The sequence below is a fragment of the Xyrauchen texanus genome, chromosome 40 (genome assembly GCF_025860055.1).
Source record: "Xyrauchen texanus isolate HMW12.3.18 chromosome 40, RBS_HiC_50CHRs, whole genome shotgun sequence".
NCBI lineage: Eukaryota > Metazoa > Chordata > Actinopteri > Cypriniformes > Catostomidae > Xyrauchen > Xyrauchen texanus.
In genome coordinates, this window is record NC_068315.1 from 30,216,513 (window position 1) to 30,235,472 (window position 18,960).

General features: G+C 40.2%; 2 protein-coding genes across 3 annotated transcripts; both read right to left on the reverse strand.

The window, feature by feature from the left end:
* Nucleotides 1-645: 645 nt before the first annotated feature.
* Nucleotides 646-16,041, reverse strand: LOC127633826 (monocarboxylate transporter 9-like). Of its 2 annotated transcripts, none has more exons than XM_052113158.1 (6): nucleotides 15,889-16,041; nucleotides 14,745-14,963; nucleotides 13,133-13,276; nucleotides 12,652-12,747; nucleotides 10,282-11,115; nucleotides 646-5,072 (listed from the first exon to the last, which is right to left on the reverse strand). In XM_052113158.1, exons 2-6 carry the CDS (start codon nucleotides 14,947-14,949, stop codon nucleotides 4,888-4,890), a joined length of 1,464 nt encoding a protein of 487 aa, XP_051969118.1. In that variant the 5' UTR covers nucleotides 14,950-14,963; nucleotides 15,889-16,041; the 3' UTR covers nucleotides 646-4,887. The 2 variants fall into 2 exon arrangements, with proteins under 2 accessions (XP_051969118.1, XP_051969117.1); XM_052113157.1 differs by having other exon boundaries at nucleotides 15,880-16,041.
* Nucleotides 6,554-9,863, reverse strand: LOC127633825 (uncharacterized). Its single transcript, XM_052113156.1, has 2 exons — nucleotides 8,780-9,863; nucleotides 6,554-8,659 (listed from the first exon to the last, which is right to left on the reverse strand). Exons 1-2 carry the CDS (start codon nucleotides 9,311-9,313, stop codon nucleotides 7,208-7,210), a joined length of 1,986 nt encoding a protein of 661 aa, XP_051969116.1. The 5' UTR covers nucleotides 9,314-9,863; the 3' UTR covers nucleotides 6,554-7,207.
* Nucleotides 16,042-18,960: the final 2,919 nt, after the last annotated feature.

Genomic DNA, 18,960 nt, shown 5'->3' on the forward strand with positions numbered 1-18,960 from the left:
CAATTTTTCAACTTGTGGAGGATAAAACATGCAACAACAAGAACAAATTTGAATTTACAATGAAGCAGGCTACCGAGCCATGTCTAAAGACCAGAATACCATAGAGACTTGGGGGGGGGGGGCTCTTTTAACTCGGGCCAGTAAGCAACCACGTAGCAACTAAACAGAACACCCTAGCAACTTTGGCTTGGGCAAAAACCACTCACAGTTTCTTCAGAAAATGTAAAGATGATGTTATTAGCTTTTTCTTTAGACAAATCTGTGAGATTCTAATGCTGGATACATGCATTTTTGCATAATTTGAAAACTTTCATTATGACATAAACAGACACATTATAAAATTATTCTGTTGCTATTTGTGAAATATTCTGTTGATATAAGTGATATTTACCTTAATTTTTCTTTCTTTTCTTCACACATCACACTTTTCTTATTTTACATCATCATGCTATTTATGGATAATTCTGTCTCCTTGGTAAACAGGTACATAATAATAATAAAAAAAATATTATTTTATATATACGTATGTATATATAAATATTTTTCATGCACAATAAATATTGAAAAGGTGTTTGTTTATGTGATTTCAATCTTCGTTTTGATCATAGTAATTAAAAAAAAATACTAATATTTGTATGATGTATTTTCACAGTTTAATATTGAAAGTATGTGTCTGTAACAAGAGTAAAACAATACAATCAATACATAAAAGTCATTTGAAAAGTAGTAAATTAATAGGTAAAGATGTTTCCAAGAAGATTCCAAGTCAGTTTTAATGTGACCTTAATTTAACAAAAATAATAAATGGTAATAAAGCTGTTAGTTTTAGTACAAATCATCTTATGGAACATAAAAGTGCCCACACAAGTATGGCCTTAGATGGTGCTGACATTACAAATGTTAACTTTAATTTAACTGAATCCAGCAGTCACTTTGATACTTATTAATCATATCAATCTACAGTTCCCCTTCTGTCACTCACTGAACATTGTGTCGATATAGTGACACTAGGGGTCGCTCTTGAGAGCCCCGAACACCTCCCTTTCTTTGAGAAAAGGCCAATGAGAATTGGGGAGTGGAATTTGCATGCCACTCCCACAGACATACAGGTATAAAAGGAGCTGGAACGCAATTCCATTCAAATTTTTTCTTTGGAGCCAAACGGTTGTACTATCAGTGAGCTGAATACTATTGCTGTTCCATTCACCTCTTAAGAAGTGTATGCTGTTGGATATACGGTGTCTTTCTCTCTTTTCGCCCCTGGGCGCTTCGACAGTGCTAAAAGAGGGTATATTCCTGCTAAAGAGTATATTTTCTCTATTAGAGCCTACACATTGACGTCAAACGTCTTTTTAAAGATGCATCTTTATAAAGATGCCTTTCCGCGTTTGTGTGATTCCTGGACGCGGTCATTAACTCTCCGCTTCTGACAGCCATGGGCACTGCCTCACATGTCAGGGCAGCGATCACACTGAGGCAGTGCCCATGGCTTCTAATTTTCTGAGATTCTGTATTTGGGGTTTTCATAAGCTGTAAGCCATAATCATCAAAATGATATCAAATAAAGGCTTGAAATATCTTACTTTGTTTGTAATGAGTCTATATAATATATTAGTTTCACCTTTTAAGTTGAATTACTGAAATTAATGAACTTTTGCACGATATTCTAATTTTTCGAGTTTCACCTGCAGTTGCATTTTTAAAGGGTTAGTTCACCCAAAAAATTTTATGAATTTACTCACCCTCAAGCCATCCCAGATGTGTATGACTTTCTTTCTTCTGCTGAACACAAAGATTTTTGGTAGAACATCTCAGCTTTGTGGATGGTGGCTAGGCCATTGAAGCTCCAAAAATCAGATCAAGTCAGCATAAACTCCAATGGTTTAACCAATGTCTTCTGAAGTGATACAGTTGGTTTTGGGTGAGAACAAACCGAAATATAACTATTTTTTCACTGTACATCTTTACACCAGTCTCCTTGTTGATCATGATTTCAAGCTCGATTACACTTCCTCTAGCACCATCTAGTGCTCTGTGCATTCTTCAAGCACTAGGAAGTGTAATTGAGCTTGAAATCATGATTGTGCCAAGAGACTGTAATAGGAAGGAGTCCAGTGAAATAGGAGTTTGCTTTGGTGTGTTCTCACCCAAAACCAACTGTATTGCTTCTGAAGACATTGATTAAACCACTGGGGTTGTATGGATTGCCTTGATGCTGACTTTATCTCCTTTTTGGAGCTTCAAATGTCTGATCACCATTCACTTGCATTGTATGAGCCTACAGAGCTGAGATATTATTCTACAAATCTTGTGTTCAGCAGAAGAAATAAAGTCATACATATCTGGAATGGCATGAGGGTGAGTAAATTATGAGTTTAAATTTTTTGGGTGAACTATCCCTTTAAGTTATAGTTACATTTCCTTTGTGTAAACTTCCAGAAGACCCATGGATTAATGTGTCCCATCCCACCTTTAAATCCTTCCTACACTGTAGAATATGAATATAATAAAAACTTATGATATCAATGTAACAATGTCTTGTCAGGTCAATTTAACTCGAAAAACAAACAAACAGAAAGCAGTACAAATACAAACATACACAACCTGATGCAAATTGTGTAAAAACAGTCAATAAGAGCATGTATTTCAAACAGTACAGTATACAAATGATAATAAAAAATCTCAAAATCATATTGCTTAAATTGCATGTTTTTTAAAGTTACTCAAAACTGTCTGTCACAAAACAAAAACAACTTTCTCAAATCTGTCACTTTACACTGTTTACCCTGTAATGTGATTTATTTTATAACAAGGCAAAAACATCCAATGTGCCCTCAATAACAAAAGCACAGTAGTATACTGCTGTACTTGCCTAACCCGTATAAATAGTTTTACCCATCAGGTACAGCATTTCACAAAGACAAAAATTTAAACAAATAAATACATCAAAAACACCCACAACAAATTTCTCACCTGCCCAAATACTGCAGAATGCTTTTCAGGGTGTGACATTATTAAAAACTAATAAAAATAAATACATTTGTTTGTAGTGTAGTGTTGCATGTCTTTACAAAAATATAATACAACCATCTCTCAAACTATGTTGGCCATATCCACATTAATCCGTTTTTGTTTGAAATAGTTTCCAAAATATACAGTTGTGAGATCTTTTTCATAAGTCTCCTTTCGTAGTTCACTTTGACGCTGCGTCGAGCTGACGCTATGGGAAACCAGTATGTGTACCACGAGGTCCCACATACTTGTTTCCCATAGCAATCGTCCTGTTACATACTGTATGTAACGGTGACATTTTCGCTGTTGGAAAATGCCGTTCCAGTGTGGATAAGAGGCGTAAACATAGCAAAATGAACACCCTTTCGAACTAAAACGTGTTAGTGTGGACGTGGCCTTAAGTTAATGGCAAATGGCAGTGAAGATTGAACCTCACAGGACACACTTTCTACAGTGCTGTGAAAAACAATTTGCTTCAACCTGATTTCTTCTGTTTTTGCATATATCTCATTCTAAATTATTTCCAAAAATTCTAACGAAATCTAACATAAAGGCAATCTGAGTAAACACAAAATAAAAAGTTATTCAATAACAACTGGGCATGTGTGAAAATGTATTTGCCCCCCCCCCCCAGTTACTAAATCCACAAAATCTACGAAACTGCATTCATAATGGGGTTCCGCAGGACTAGACACACCCATGCCTGATTACTGCCAACCCTGTTCAATCAAATCAACACCTAAATATAACTTTTTCCAGCAACATGAAGTTGGCTAAAAGGTCTCACGCAGTAGCACACTTTACAGGGGGAAAGAAAAGAAATGAAATGATAAGGAAAATGGTGATTGAAATACATCAGTCTGGGACGGGTTACAAAGTGATTACAAAGGCTCTGTGACTCCAAAAAAACACAGCGAGAGCCATTATCTCCAAATGGCGAAAACTTGGCACAGTAGTGAACCTTTCCAGAAGTGGCTTAACCTTTCAAAATTCCAGCGTTTGTTGCTGCTGCAATTGTTTCTGCTAAAGGTGGCACAACCAGCTATTAAGTTTAAGGGGGCAGTTTGTTTTCACATGGGTGATATAGGTGTTGGATAATGTTTTTGCATCAATAAAAAAATATAATATATATATATTTGAAAACTGTATTTTGTGTTTACTTAGGTTGCCTTTGTTTTATGTTATATCTCGTTTGAAGATTAAAAAGTAGTATGTAAAATACACAAAAATAGAAGAAATTTGGAAGGGGACAAATACTACTTCAAAGCACTGCACATATTTCAAGACACCTTACAGTCTTTGCAGTAAACATTTTTGGGTAGCACTTTATTTGACAGTACTGTTCTACATTTACTTACTATATAATTACAACAACTAATTACTAGGTACTAACCCTGAACCCAACCCTAACCTCAACCCATATTAAGGACATGTAGTTACCTAATATTACTCAGTACTTTCTTTTGTAAGTACACTGAAAGTCTATTGAAAGTACACGCACTGTAAAATAAGTGTAAATAAAGTACAACCCATTTTTGTATGCAGAGGCCTCTGAAAACAAGGCCGTGACTAATCAGTAAAGACAATCCTTATTTTATTTGCTAGTTTTCTTCAGTGTAGCGTGCTCTGTAAAAGTACACTTACGGGTCAGTGATAGAGTAGTGCACATGCTCTGATGTGTGGCATTGTGGTGCTTAGGTTTGAATCCAGCTCAAGTCATTTCCCAATGACTCTCATCATTTCCTGTCACATATCTGTCTGAATCAAGGTAAAAATCCCATAATAAAAATAATCATAAAAAGCGAGCATCTGCTTTTTATGTATATACAGAGTGTGACAATAAGTTGTCAACATAAAAAACACTTAGTCATGTGTTTAGGCCACAGTAGCCACTGCATCACATTCGTCAGTGTATTCTTCGTTTAGTGTGTTGGTTTCATCCTCGTTTTTGTTACAGCAAGACAAGGCGGACAGGAAAAGACCAGCTCCTCCCAGCAACGCGAAGCTTCCACTGAAGTAGAAAGCCAGGTCATAAGAGTGCATCCAGTCGTAAATCCAGCCTGCAGTGAAATAAAAAAAAGGTCAAATTCCTGTATGTCAAATGAGGTAGTAATACAGGTTTGAAATTTGAATTTAAAATAAAGGAGGCAAATAAAAAAATAAAAATATTCAATTGATTCAATTGATTCAAATAAAAATAACAAATTCTAACTGCTGTGTGTTGGGTTACTCAAGTTAAAATTGTAATCCATTACAAATAACTTTGTATTTACAAATTTTATTCAGATTAATAATTAATTCATGGGATAAGTAATCACATTACTTTTAACAATTCACAGAAGTTTCTAAATATCCTTTGGCTAAGTATTGCTGTTCCTTCAGCTTTAACAGATACACAGATGTACAAATGAAAATATATATATTTTTTTATTAATTCTACATAAATGATATTATTTCATAAATAACCTTAAGAGTGGGCTCGCAACAGTAACTCTAGTAATGTACCTAAAAGTAATTAACTCGATTTAAAGTCAATAACAGTGATTTGATTACAAGAATTTCAAATGTAATGAGATACACTATTTGATTTTTGTAACTAATTACTTTGTAATAAGATTAAACCCAACACTGTTAAAGGAATAGTTCACACACACACACAAAAAAAACATTTTCATTTACTCACCCTCATGTCATCCCACATGTGACTTTCTTCTGCAGATCACAAATGAGGAGTTTTAGAAGAATATCTCAGCTCTGTATGTCCAATCAATGCAACTGAATGGTGGCCAGAACTTTGAAGCTCAAACAAGCACATAAATGCAGCATAAAATTAATCCATATGACTTTAATCCATATATAAAAAGCAATATGATAAGTGTGGAAGAGAAACAGATCAATATTCAAGTCCTTTACTACAATAAACTATCCTTTCTGCCCAGCAGGTGGAGATATGCAGGAAGAGTTGAATCAACAAAAGCTTAGCAGAGTTGTTAAAAAGTAGAGATTTATAGTAAAAAAAAAAAAATAATAAAAAATAAAAAAATAGTAAATTTTAATATTGATCTGTTACTCAACCACACCTATCATTTCACTTCTGAAGATATGGATTAAACCACTGGAGTCGATTGAATTACTTTTATGCTGCCTTTATGCTCTTTGAACCTTTAAAGTCCAATTGAGAACCAATTGAATTGAATGGACAACAGAGCTGAGATATTTGTTTAAAAATCATTTTTGTGTCCAACAGAAGAAAGAAAGTCAGACATGAATTACCTATAAAAATGCTATTATAAAACATATGGGGTATTTCCAAAGACATTAGATTACATAAATAATCATTCTACAACATACCAACCTATAAAAATTTGCATTTATTTATACTGATTTTAATACTTTTTTTTATTTTATAAAATAATAATAACTTTACTTTCATGGACCAAGATGTACAAACACTTTCCAAGATGCTCTGTGGTTAATTGTTTTCACAGTGTTGAACTTGTAATGTATTAGTTACAATTAATGATGTAAACTTTTTGTCTGTATATAGTCAGAATTAATGTGTTACGTATACCTTGTCTTGTTTCACCGTTGCCCTTTGTTTACCATTTTTGTCACTTTTGTAATTCCTTAGTTTTCACTTTTGTCCCTTTTGTAGCTCCACAGTCTCCCTGTTAGCGTTCGTGTTCTCCGTTCATTGTTTTCACCTGCCCTCGTTAGTTTACCATTGGTTTCTGTCTATCACCTTGTTATCTTGTTTTGAGTTCTGTTTGTTCATTGGCCCCTTTGTCCCATGTTCATGTATTTATACCCTGGTTCTTTGTTCAGTCCTTGTCTATCGTTGAATATTGTTTAGCCTGGTATGCTGTCCCTGCCCATGCTCTCTGTTTATGTTTATTTCCCCATTGAGGGTTTTCCTTTGTGTGTATTCGTTTGACTTCTTTAATAAAGTTAAGCTGCATCTGGATCCACATCTCCTCGTCTGCCTTCGCTGCTCATTCGTTACAGAACGATAGACCAAAATGGATCCAGCGGCTTTCTTCGTGGAACTGACACGAATGGATCTAAACATCCGTGAGTTCTCCCACTATTTCTCCTAAGTGGCCGGCCACACCGGTTGGGATGACAACCTCCTGAAGACCGTTTACAGGATTGGTGTACCTAAACACCGGTGTTATGATTTGCCGGAGATTGGAGACTACACCTGGCAGGAATATATGAGTCTCGTCGTGGAGGAATTCGCTGCCGGGGAACCTCCTCTCTCGATCCCGGCTCCCGCCTCTGGGCTCTCTACGCCTGCCACGGTCAGCGAGCCTACGCCTGCCACGGTCAGCAATCCAGCGCCTACGCCTGCCCCGGTCTGCGAGCCAGAGCCCACGCATGTCACGGTGAGCGAGCCAGAGCCCACGCATGTCACTGTGAGCGAGCCTGAGTCCTCGTCAGCCACGGTGAGCGAGCCTGAGCCCTCGACCGTCCACGAGCCAGCGCCTGTAGCCTCAGACGTCAATGAGCCAGTGCCTGCAGCCTCGACCGTCCCTGAGCCAGCACCTGTAGCCTCGACCGTCCCTGAGCCAGTGCCTGTAGCCTCGACCGTCCCTGAGCCAGCGCCTGTAGCCTCGACCGTCCCTGAGCCAGCGCCTGTGGCCTCGACCGTCCCTGAGCCAGCGCCTGTAGCCCCGACCATCCCTGGGCCAGCGCCTGGAGCCATGACCGTCCAAGCACCAACGCCTCCTGAGCTTTCCAGAGCTCCGCCTCCCGAGCTTTCCAGAGCTCCTCCTTCCGAGCTTCCCAGAGCTCCGCCTTCTGAGCCTCCTGAGCTTTCCAGAGCTCCGCCTCCCGAGCTTTCCAGAGCTCCGCCTTCCGAGCTTTCCAGAGCTCCGCCTTCCGAGCCTCCCGAGCTCTCCAGAGCTCTGCCTACCGAGTCTTCCAGGGCTCCTCTCGAGCTTCCCAGAGCTCCGCCTCCCGAGTCTTCCAGGACTCCGCCTCTCAAGCCTCCCAGGGCTCCTCCTCTCGAGCCTCCCAGGGCTCCTCCTCCCGAGCCTCCTAGGGCTCCGCCTCTCAAGTCTCTCGAGCCTCCCAGAGCTCCTCCCGAGCTTCCCAGGGCTCCGCCTCTCGAGCCTTCCAGGGCTCCGCCCCTCAAGCCTCTCGAGCCTCCCAGGGCTCCGCCCCTCAATTCGCTCGAGTCTTCCAGGGCTCCGCCTCTCAAGTCTCTCGAGCCTCCCAGAGCTCCGCCCCTCAAGCCTTCCAGGGCTCCACCCCTCAAGCCTTCCAGGGCCCCGCCCCTCAAGCCTCTCGAGCCTTCCAGGGCTCCGCCTCTCGAGCCTTCCAGGGCTCCGCCTCCAGAGCCTCTCGAGTCTTCCACGGCCCTTCTCCCCGAGCCTCCTACGGCTCCGCCTCCCGAGCCTCCTACGGTTCTGCACCCAGAGACTCCAGAGCTTTCTAGGGCTCCGCCTCTCGAACATCCTACGGCTCCACCTCTCGAGCCTCCTACGGCTCCGCCTCCAGAGCCTCCCGAGCCTTCTAGGGCTCCGCCTCCCGAGCTTCCTACGGCTCCGCCTCCCGAGCCTCCTACGGCTCTGCGCCCAGAGACTCCAGAGCCTTCTAGGGCTACGCCTCTAGAGCGTCCTACGGCTCTGCCTCCTGAGCCTCCCTCAGCTCCGCCTACTGAGCCTCCTAGGCCATCGCCTCCATCGGCTCCACCTCCTGAGCCTCCCGAGCCTGTCCCGGCTCCGCCTCCTGACCCTCCTACGGCTCCGCCTCCAGAGCCTACTTCAGTTCCACCTCCTGAGCCTCCCCCGGCTCCACCTCCTGAGCCTCCCTCAGCTCCGCCTCCAGAGTCTCCTTCAGCTCCACCTCCTGAGCCTCCCGAGCCTCTCCCGGCTCCGCCCCCTGAACCTCCCTCGCCTTCGCCACCCTCGGCTCCGCCTCCCGGGCCTCCCTCAGCTCCGCCGGCTCCCCCAGTGGCCAATCTTCCTCCCAGGCCCCCTGAACCGGTGCTTGCCCCATGGCCATCTCCTAGGCCACCAAAACCGGCCACTGTCCTGTGGCCACCTCCCAGGTCCCATGAACCGGCCCTTGGCCCACGGCCATCTCCCAGGCCACCAAAACCGGCCTCTGTCCTGTGGCCTCCTCCTAGGCTCCCTGAGCCGGTCCTTGCCTTATGGCCAGCCCCCGGGCCATCTAAACCTGCCCCCGGTCGATACCTCCCTGGCCCCCTAAACCTGTCCCTTTGTGCCCCCAGGGACTGCATAACTGGCCCCATGGACTGTCTCATTTCCCTTTGTGCCCCCGTGGACTGTCTCATTTCCCCTCGTTGCCCCCCTTGGACTTCCTGCCTGCCCTCTGTGCCCCTTGGACTGCCTTCTTGCTCTTGTGCCCCCCCTGGTCTGCCTGTCTGCTCCTGGTGTCATCATTTTGTTTCCTGTGGGTTTCTTGTCTTTGGTTTTGTTTTCTTTAGGATCGTCTGGGATCCGATCCTTTGAGGGGGGGCTCTGTTACGTATACCTTGTCTTGTTTTACCGTTGCCCTTTGTTTACCATTTTTGTCACTTTTGTAATTCCTTAGTTTTCACTTTTGTCCCTTTTGTAGCTCCACAGTCTCCCTGTTAGCGTTCGTGTTCTCCGTTCATTGTTTTCACCTGCCCTCGTTAGTTTACCATTGGTTTCTGTCTATCACCTTGTTATCTTGTTTTGAGTTCTGTTTGTTCATTGGCCCCTTTGTCCCATGTTCATGTATTTATACCCTGGTTCTTTGTTCAGTCCTTGTCTATCGTTGAATGTTGTTTAGCCTGGTATGCTGTCCCTGCCCATGCTCTCTGTTTATGTTTATTTCCCCATTGAGGGTTTTCCTTTGTGTGTATTCGTTTGACTTCTTTAATAAAGTTAAGCTGCATCTGGATCCGCATCTCCTTGTCTGCCTTCGCTGCTCATTCGTTACATAATGAGGAAGTTATTTGTTTTGTTAAGATTAGAAAACCTGCTGGATTATTAAAACTCCTCTATTATGTGACTGTGTTGGATTTCTTTGAATTGCGGTTTAGTAAGTTCCTCTTCCTGTCATTCCAAATCAAATTCAACCAGCCTATAAAGGAGACCATTTTTTTCATTCTGAATGCTGCCCCACTACACACTCTTCAGAAGATACATTTTACCCAACCTTGGTCTGTAGTCATTTATTTGTGAATTAAGTGAATGTTAAAGGCTTGCCTAGCATCTGATACCAAAATTTTAAGGTTTCAAATCTTTTGAGAGGTGAAAATGTATAAAACCTTACCTGCGACTGGTGGTCCAAGCATTATACTAAATCCACCGAAGAACATCAAGATCCCATATGCCTCTGTCAGACGATCCATTCCTACAACCTTAGTGGTCATGTACGGTATGACGGACCAGTTCCCGGAAAAAAATCCCAGCACTGCTGAGATGACCTGCAGCCCAGCATAGTTCTTGGTGATGGGGATCACGAGAAGACCCACCCCGCTGCCCAGCAGAGTGAGGGCGTAGAGAAAGATGCTGTTAATCCAGCAGATGTCCATGGTGATACCCAGCAGAAGCTTCCCCACTCCAGCCGCAATGGACATGATTGAGACCAGAGGGATGGTGCTGATACCATCGATCAGACCCTCACTTTGGGCCAGATCCTCCAGGAAGAGAAGCGGGGTATATGCTCCCAGGCAGTAGAGGAACAAAGACACGCACATGGCGGAGAAGACCCTGTTCTGAAGCAGTACACATGTCGAGTGCAAGTATTCAGAATACTCATTCTGTTTCTTTTTCAGGAGCTGCACCAATGCCGCATGGAGGCTCCTCTCATAAGCTGGAGACTTTTTAATTTCTCCTGTGATGAGCACGTTGGTGAAGGGCTGATTCTTCTTGGTAGGGTCCTCCACGACAGGGGCCTTTTCCAGAACCTTCTCCTCAGCCTTCTCGGCCAGTGCTGCTCTCTGTTTGAGGTAGTAGGCAGGTAGATGCAATGGTCTCATGAGTCCAGCACACGCAATGATGTTTAGTGCAAAACAACCAATAAGCAAAAGGCAGCCGTCGAGTCCAAAGAGTGCAATTAACTCGTTCTGCACAGTGGCATAAAGAAAACCTCCGATACTTGTACCTGGAAATGCCAAAACAGTGAATGCATTTCTACATGGTGTTTCTGTTGTTTGTTAAGATCAGTGATTCTCAACTGGTTTGGCACATGGAGGGGTAATCACTGGCATGCCAGCAACAGCGAGAGAGGAGTAGACTATTTTATGTCTATAAATACCACACCTGCATTTCAATCTACCTCTTGATGTAATCCTTCCTCATGGTCACGCAGTGTTTTCATGAGCTGAATGGAAGACTAATCAAAAAGTTCAAATGTGATGAGACTGCAGTACACCCTTTCACAGTGCAGTAAATTTAGTTTTATATTTGATGTTCGTTGATACCCATAGCATCAGCTTGATGCAGCGTCGAAGTGAACTACGAAAGGAGACTTTCGAAAAAGATCTCCATAACTGTATACTTTGGAAAACATTTTCAAACAAAAATGTGCAAATCACATTTTCATGCCAAACCAACTTGGACATGCATGAATATGTTTGCTTTGTCTAGCACAAAGCTGAATTTTAAAATATATATTTTTTTTTACATATCAATTTTATTAGCCTTATAAATCAATTAAACAATTTAAGCATTTGATATTATGACATCACAACAAATTTGAAATGTTCTTAAAAATATCCCTTTCATGACACAAGGCTCTGTTTGTGGAATTTACATTCTATATGTTATCAAATAATATAGTGGTGTAAATGTATGTAATATTCTAATTCCATTAAACTCAATGACCGTTTGACCTAGAGACATGAAACCAACTGTAAAACACTCTGAATATTATTCTTTATATAGCATAAGACTGTTGTTGTTGGGAGTAAATGTTCAGTACGGTCATTGAGTTTAATGGAATTAGAATATTCATTGGCTTGTGATGTGTGAATGGCTTGCATGTGCAGCGTGAGTCTCGTCCCAAACCCTAAACAGCCATAGATCAGGAAAATTAAAAATGGCACTCCATGTCAAAAAGGTTCCCAACCCCTAATCTAATCAATGCTTTACTTGTGTACTCCCATAATAAATGTATTTAAATGATCTGAATTATTATATTTACTTTATGTTTATTATTATTTTAATTGTTATTTACTAAAGTATCGTTTTTGGGGGCCTTTCTCAGTAATAACTGATTTATGTAATTAATTCAATTATTATTTGTTTTATTTTTTTGTACAATGACAGCCATAGTCACAACCACAAAATAGGGGTGTTCTGAGGAAAACATTATGGTAAATGCAAACATAAAATACAAATTAACATATAACTGTGCATAGTTAGGAAAGAAAATAAATAGGCTTCTTAACTTTAAAAGGGAGGACAAAACACTTCCCACATATTAAGTTGTTGACGTCAAAGTAATCTGTTACTTGGTAGAAGTTAGCCAAATTAGGAAGCTAATATAAATAAATTGCAATTGTTTTATTTATAGTCGAATAAACAATTATGGTGCTGTATTGGGTCACCAGTTAATGTCCAATGTAAAATCAGTTGAGAACCACTGGATTATAGAATTACATGTGAATTGGATGTATTAAACTGCTGTATTTTTTACCTGTTGTTACAATGCCAAGAGCAAGACCACGTCTGACGTCGAAATACTGGCAGATGATAGTAACAGTAGCAGCATAAACAAGTCCACAGCCTAGTCCTGTGTAGTACAAGTGTGAGGAAATTAGGAAAACATCCATCATTTTTTTTTTTTTTTTTTATGTTCAGGCTATGGATAGACTAATATATACTGTAACCCAGGCTGATTTATCGGCTGATATTTGACCAATTTGAGATTATCTGCGAATAATAATATGCCCACTTGTCAATGGACCGTTCAAAATCATGTGTTTTGGTGAATTTTGACTAAATATTGTGAGAAATATATAAGTGTCTCATTTGCTATGATTAAATTGTTTTATTTACAATATATATCAGCATTATATCGGCCATCGCAAAACCCTTTTTGGTTGACCACCAATTTCAGACATTGATGTCACAAAGACCCAAATAAACAAGGGAACTCTCAAACATAGGATACTCACCAACAACTATCCCATAGGAGAATATAAGAAACTGAACGTTGGGTGCAAAAGCACTGAGCATAAGCCCACCAGACACCATAACCCCGCTGAAGATGGTCACAGGTCTGGCCCCAAAGTTCACTACACAGGCACTGCAGATGGGGCCTGTGCCAAACAGAGGAAAGCAATTTATTGTTAGAGGAAGTAATGTAATCCTGGAAAACTCCTATGTGGTGCAATGAGCCAACAAATAAATATAAGCAATAACTGCTTTAAATGATTTGCTGTAAGCCGAACATTTTTGATTAACTTATGATAGGGAAAAATACATGGCATCAACAACAACTGTGACTCACTGGCACAAACAGAAAATCATCAGTCAGAGTTGTAGCACTATTGATTTGACACACTCTTTCATAATGGTAAACTTGTTTCATAATGGAAAACAACAAGAGCAAGTCTTATATAATTACAAAAAGGCACTGAGGACAAGTATAGACTTCAATCTTGATGAACCAGTTTCCCAGTGGCAAATTGATAGATGCAGATTTCCTCAACATAGTTTCGTTTATTGTTTAATTTGGATTATGTTTAATGGAGTTGATAAGTATATTTATGGTCAATTATTTTTCCATTATATTCTATAACTTTTTTATATACATTTGTACATATGTACATTGTTGAACAGAGGACCTCACAAAATAGTATACACAGAAAATTGTGAAAACATATACAAGTAGCAAAGAGTAGTAAATATAAAGGTCAGAAAACTAAAGCCTTAACGGGATAGTTCACCCAAAACTGAAAATTCTCACCTCATATACTTACCCTCATGCCATCCCAGATGTGTATGACTTTCTTTCTTCTGCAGAACACAAGCAAAGATTTTTAGAAGAATATTTCAGCTCTGTTGGTCTATTCAATGCAAGTGAATGGTGACAAGAACTGTGAAGCTCAAAAAAGCACAGAAAGGGAGCATAAAGGTAATCCATGAGAATTCAGTGGTTTAATTCATGTCTTCAGAAGAGATATTATAGGTTTTTTTATGTCAGTTTTACTATAAATCTCTACTTTCACTTTCACTTCCACATTCTTCTTCTTTTGTTTTTGTCGATTCACATTAATTTTGCATATCACCACCTATTGGGCATGGAGGAGAATTTACAGTAAAAAAGGACTTATATATTGATCTGGTCCTCACTCACACCTTCACTTCTGAATACATGGATTTAACTACTGGAGTTGCATGGATTACTTTAATGCTGCCTCAATGGGCTTTTTTGAGCATCAAAGTTTTGAACCCTGTTGAATTACATTGTGTGGACCAACAGAGCTGAGATATTCTTCTAAAAATCTTTGCTTGTGTTCTGCAGAAGGAAGAAAGTCATACACATCTGGAATAGCATGAGGGGGAGTAAATGATATGCACATTTACATTTTTGGAAGAACTATTCCTTTAAGAGGGATTTTAAAAATAACTTTGAGTTGAGAAAATAACTTACAGAAATGAAAAGGATTTAGTTTGTATGAGGGTGCCTTATACAGTATGAGCAGTCAATAATTATGCATTAGATATAGGCACAGTAAATATTAGTTATAAGCAAAGTATGTCATATTAGTGTTGGAAGCTTACTAGCAATGAGTCCAACCCCAGACACAAGCGAGCCGACCCATGCTGTCATGCCTTTGCCGTCCTGGAAGGTGTTGAGCCACTCTGGGTAAAGCACACCCACAGACTGGGGCGAGCCGTAGGCCAGGAGCTGCCCCATGAAAGAGGCAAACACAATGGCCCAACCCCATCCACCATCTGGAGCTTTCTTTGTGTTCCGAGAGCTCATTTTCACACTGGGTCCTTGTGATAAAAAAACACATTTTAGTTCACCCAAACGGAAAATGCAGTCATCATTTATGATGCTCACACTCATGCCTTTCCAAACATACATGTATTTATTCTTTTTTGCTTTTGTGGAATACAAACTAAGATATTTTGCACAATGGACCACTTTTATGGTACTTCTATGATGCCTTTCTGGAGCTTGACTGCCTCAGTCCCCATTCACTTTCATTGTATACGGAAACAAAAACGTCTTAATAAAATAAAAAATATAAGTTTGGGATAACATGAGGATTAGTATATATTCTACACATCATAGGTGTTGTTCACAAATTTTGACCTGGAGACATGAGTTATAGTGAAGACTTTAATTTGCTTAATGACTTTTGCGGTGAAACCTGTTTTTGTAACAGTTTTTATTTTGTAAATATATATATACAAAGCCATTAAGTCATTAAGTAAATTACAGTCTTCACTACAACTCATGTTTCCAGGTCAAAGTTTGTGAACAACACCTATGATGTGTAGAATGTGCAGGATGTGCAGAAAGCGCGTAATCACATATGTTTATAACAGCAGCAGACAGCTGTGAGCGGACACGCGCAGCCGCGCACTGACGCGCGCAAGTGAAGAGGGCACTGCTATAACCGCAAACGCTCCGGAACCCCACTGAATTACTTGTTATGGTTTCATTTGAATAATTTCCTGGTCTTTCATTTCGCACAACTCTTTACTCTCACAATTCGAGCTGTTGCAAATATGATCCATTAAAAATAAATAAATACACACACATACACACATTTCACAAAGAAAACCGATGCATGTATTTACTTTATAAGTAAAGACCTGTGAGTAAAAATACTCGTATTCATTCCAGAATATTCTATTTAAACTAAATAATAATTCACTTTTATTATGAAAGTAATCATCTTACCACACCAACCGGGAAATGAAGATGATTTCCGTGGTAAATTCAGTTGGCAATTTGGACAACACAGCGTTATGATTTTAAAAGTAATATCATTGTGTGCAAATTATGAGACGAACACTGATCTATTTGAAAGATTTTTGTGGATGTGTCCCAGTGTGTTCTTCATCATTGTGCGCTCTGTCTCTGCACGAGTGCAGTGCCCGCTTTTATTGCCAGGCGTCGAAACCGGTTTGAAGCTGTTCTCGCTGGTCCAGCTTCACATTTCGATGCTCTTGTTTCCTTTATTATTCAGTGACAATAAACACAGCCACATCACAATGCCATTTCAACATTACATTAACATTTAAACGACGACTTTTCGATACGGTTTAAGATTTATCTGTTAATAATCTCCGTATCTGAAGTTTGGACTCGTTTTATGGCTGAGATAATCTTGGATAAAACAGCCAGTGTGTAGTCTTATGTTAAATCGATTTTTAGCGACCAATATGTCTGTGAATTGTGTCATCTGGCATCAGTAGTGCTGTGTAGGGATGCTGAAAATGTGTGATGTAGGCCTACATCTGCTGAACATAAACTGTGTCGTTTTTGCCCAGACATGTCTGTGGACTGCGTTAATGTCATTCGCATAGATTGCATAATCTAAATTTTCTTCATGTGAATTATATTGTAAACACATGGCACGTGCATTCTCTGTATGTGCATGAGAGATGCCGAAGTTCCAGTCAAAACCGGTTGGAGATGAATGATGACAGTACTGGCCGCGTGTTGCTGTGGGCGCTGTTTCAACGGTCTCCTGCTTTCCATGTTCTACATTAATGGCATTATTTTATTTTTTCCCATAAGCCCACACAAATGGTTTAGTGCACCCAAACAGTCATATTTAGGCTTACGTGACCTCTTTCCACCCTCTCTCCGAACGTCCGTGTGCCATGAGCTCTCCGACTGACTTTAATACATTTACTCAGAAGAGTTCAGCAATAATAACATGTGTCCCGCTTTTCTGTTAGCTGTTTAAAATAACTAGCGATGCCAGATTCGTGAATGAAGAGTCGGTTCATTTGAATCGGTTCTTTTCAGTGAATTGACCAAATGAGCTTGCAAAACGGCCTGAATCGATTCGTGATTCAGTCCAGTTCGTTCGGACTGCTCTCGAGGAAACTTTTGGAGCGGTTTCTCACTCATTAAAACAGGCAGGGGCGTAGATAGGGGGGATTGGGGAGAAGTAACCCCCAAAATAATCAAAACAAGCATGTACAACTCCACCATTATTTAAACCATGATCAATTGAAACATGCAAATGCTTCACGCTGCAACCCCCCAATGTTCAAGTCAAATCTACACCCTTGAAAGAGTATCAGATATTTACGAACACAGAGAACAAACAGCGCTGAATGGATAAATTTGATATTTACCCACAAAAATGCTGCATTTTTGAGAGAGAATATTTAAAAATTCAACATTGTGTTTTTGAGTCCACTAGCACAGTTTTTTAGTTGTTTACCGTGTAAACATTATGAACATGTTGCACTGTATTAGCAGCTCTCACTGGAGCGTTGCATTCTTTGATGCCATGTCACGTTAAAAAGAACTTAAACTGTTAAAAATGCATCTTGAGACACCTGCGTTGTTTTCATTTTTGGAACAACATGCAGTAAATTTAATCAACGTAGAATCGATGTCTCTCGTTGATCTCCGAATTGACATTGATTTCAGTTTGGTGTAACGATGTTATACAATCAACATATTTTCTACTTTTGTTTTTAAAATCCCATACTTAAAAATTAATAAATCAGCCTATGCATATAAATATACTTTATTAACACACAGCACATTCAGATACTCATTGTTTTATTTATACAAAACATACATTTACAAATACAAAAGTTTTTCTACAGTATATAAATCTTACTACTTAACAGTCAATTATAGAAAAAATATATATTTTTATAATGTTTTGTGTGAACAGCACATGCCAGTCTAGACAACCCAACAATTGTAAATCCTGTAATTTACCTGGTTACATGTGGGATTGCTATAGCCCCAGGCCCTTTGTGTTCTTAATCCAGGCCTGTAACTGTTAACAATGTAGCTTTGTAGATCAGTCAGAAGACACACTGGAACCAACATTTTCAGCAAATAACTTAAAAATCAGTCACAGACCAGAAACATTATGTATAATTTTTTTTATTTCCATAATTATTGTGAAACCTCTAGTGGGTGTACATTTTTGCTGACATATAACTTTTAAAAGCTGAACATTTAAAAATATTCAGCCAATTGGGAGGAATATTCCTTAATATATTTCTAACAGCAGAAGACCAAGTTCTTGTCTACAAGGGAGAAAACACCTAGTTCAACACTTTGACTGTGGGAACAAGTAATCACAAGGCCAAACATGCCAGAACTATTTCCCACAAAACAGCTAAAATTGATTTCTTGCAGGTTACAATGACACATTTACTTTGTAACTGGGCAAAAGCAGAGATTGAACTTGATGTGTAACAGTACAACATTTCAGGTCAACTATAAAAACCATTTACCAGTATTACTTGTAAGTGCTTTAGCTTCACATACTAAAGAAATTGGCCTGCAATCAGCTGAAAGTTTCATTTGCTTTTTCTTCCATTTCGTAAGAAAAAAAACCCGGCGTATACCAGCGGCTTTCTCTCCATCTGCACGATCAGTGCAGAGGACACCCCTGGGTGATTCGACAGTGCTAAAAGAGTATACATTCTGAGCAAAGAGTATATTTTCCTCTATTAGTGCAAACACATTGACATAAACATCTTTTTAAAGACGCAACTTTTTAAAGATGCCCTTCCGTCTCCGTGTAGATTCTGGGTGCGATCGTTACCTCTCCACCTATGATGGCCTCAATCGCTACTTCACGTGTCAGGGCCATAATCACATCGAGGAAGCATTTGTGGATGGTTCATGTTCTCATTGCGAGAATATGACCATGGCAACGTTGAGGTTGTGGCTTGCTTTCTTCCAGAGGAAAGCCACTTCAGCCGCCCCCGCGCCGGTCCTTCTACATATGGGTATGAGGTTGGCCCGGTTGACGCTGGAAGTGATTTGGGG

Coding starts and splice junctions, on each gene's coding strand:
- LOC127633826 (XM_052113158.1), bottom strand. CDS start 14,949: ATGAGCTCTCGGAACACAAAGAAAGCTCCAGATGGTGGATGGGGTTGG. Junction 12,748..13,132: donor CTCCTATGGGATAGTTGTTG/GTGAGTATCCTA, acceptor TGTACTACACAG/GACTAGGCTGTGGACTTGTT. Junction 5,073..10,281: donor GCTTGGACCACCAGTCGCAG/GTAAGGTTTTAT, acceptor ATTTCACTGCAG/GCTGGATTTACGACTGGATG.
- LOC127633825 (XM_052113156.1), bottom strand. CDS start 9,313: ATGAGACAGTCCACGGGGGCACAAAGGGAAATGAGACAGTCCATGGGG. Junction 8,660..8,779: donor GCTCAGGAGGTGGAACTGAA/GTAGGCTCTGGA, acceptor GGCGGAGCTGAG/GGAGGCTCAGGAGGCAGAGC.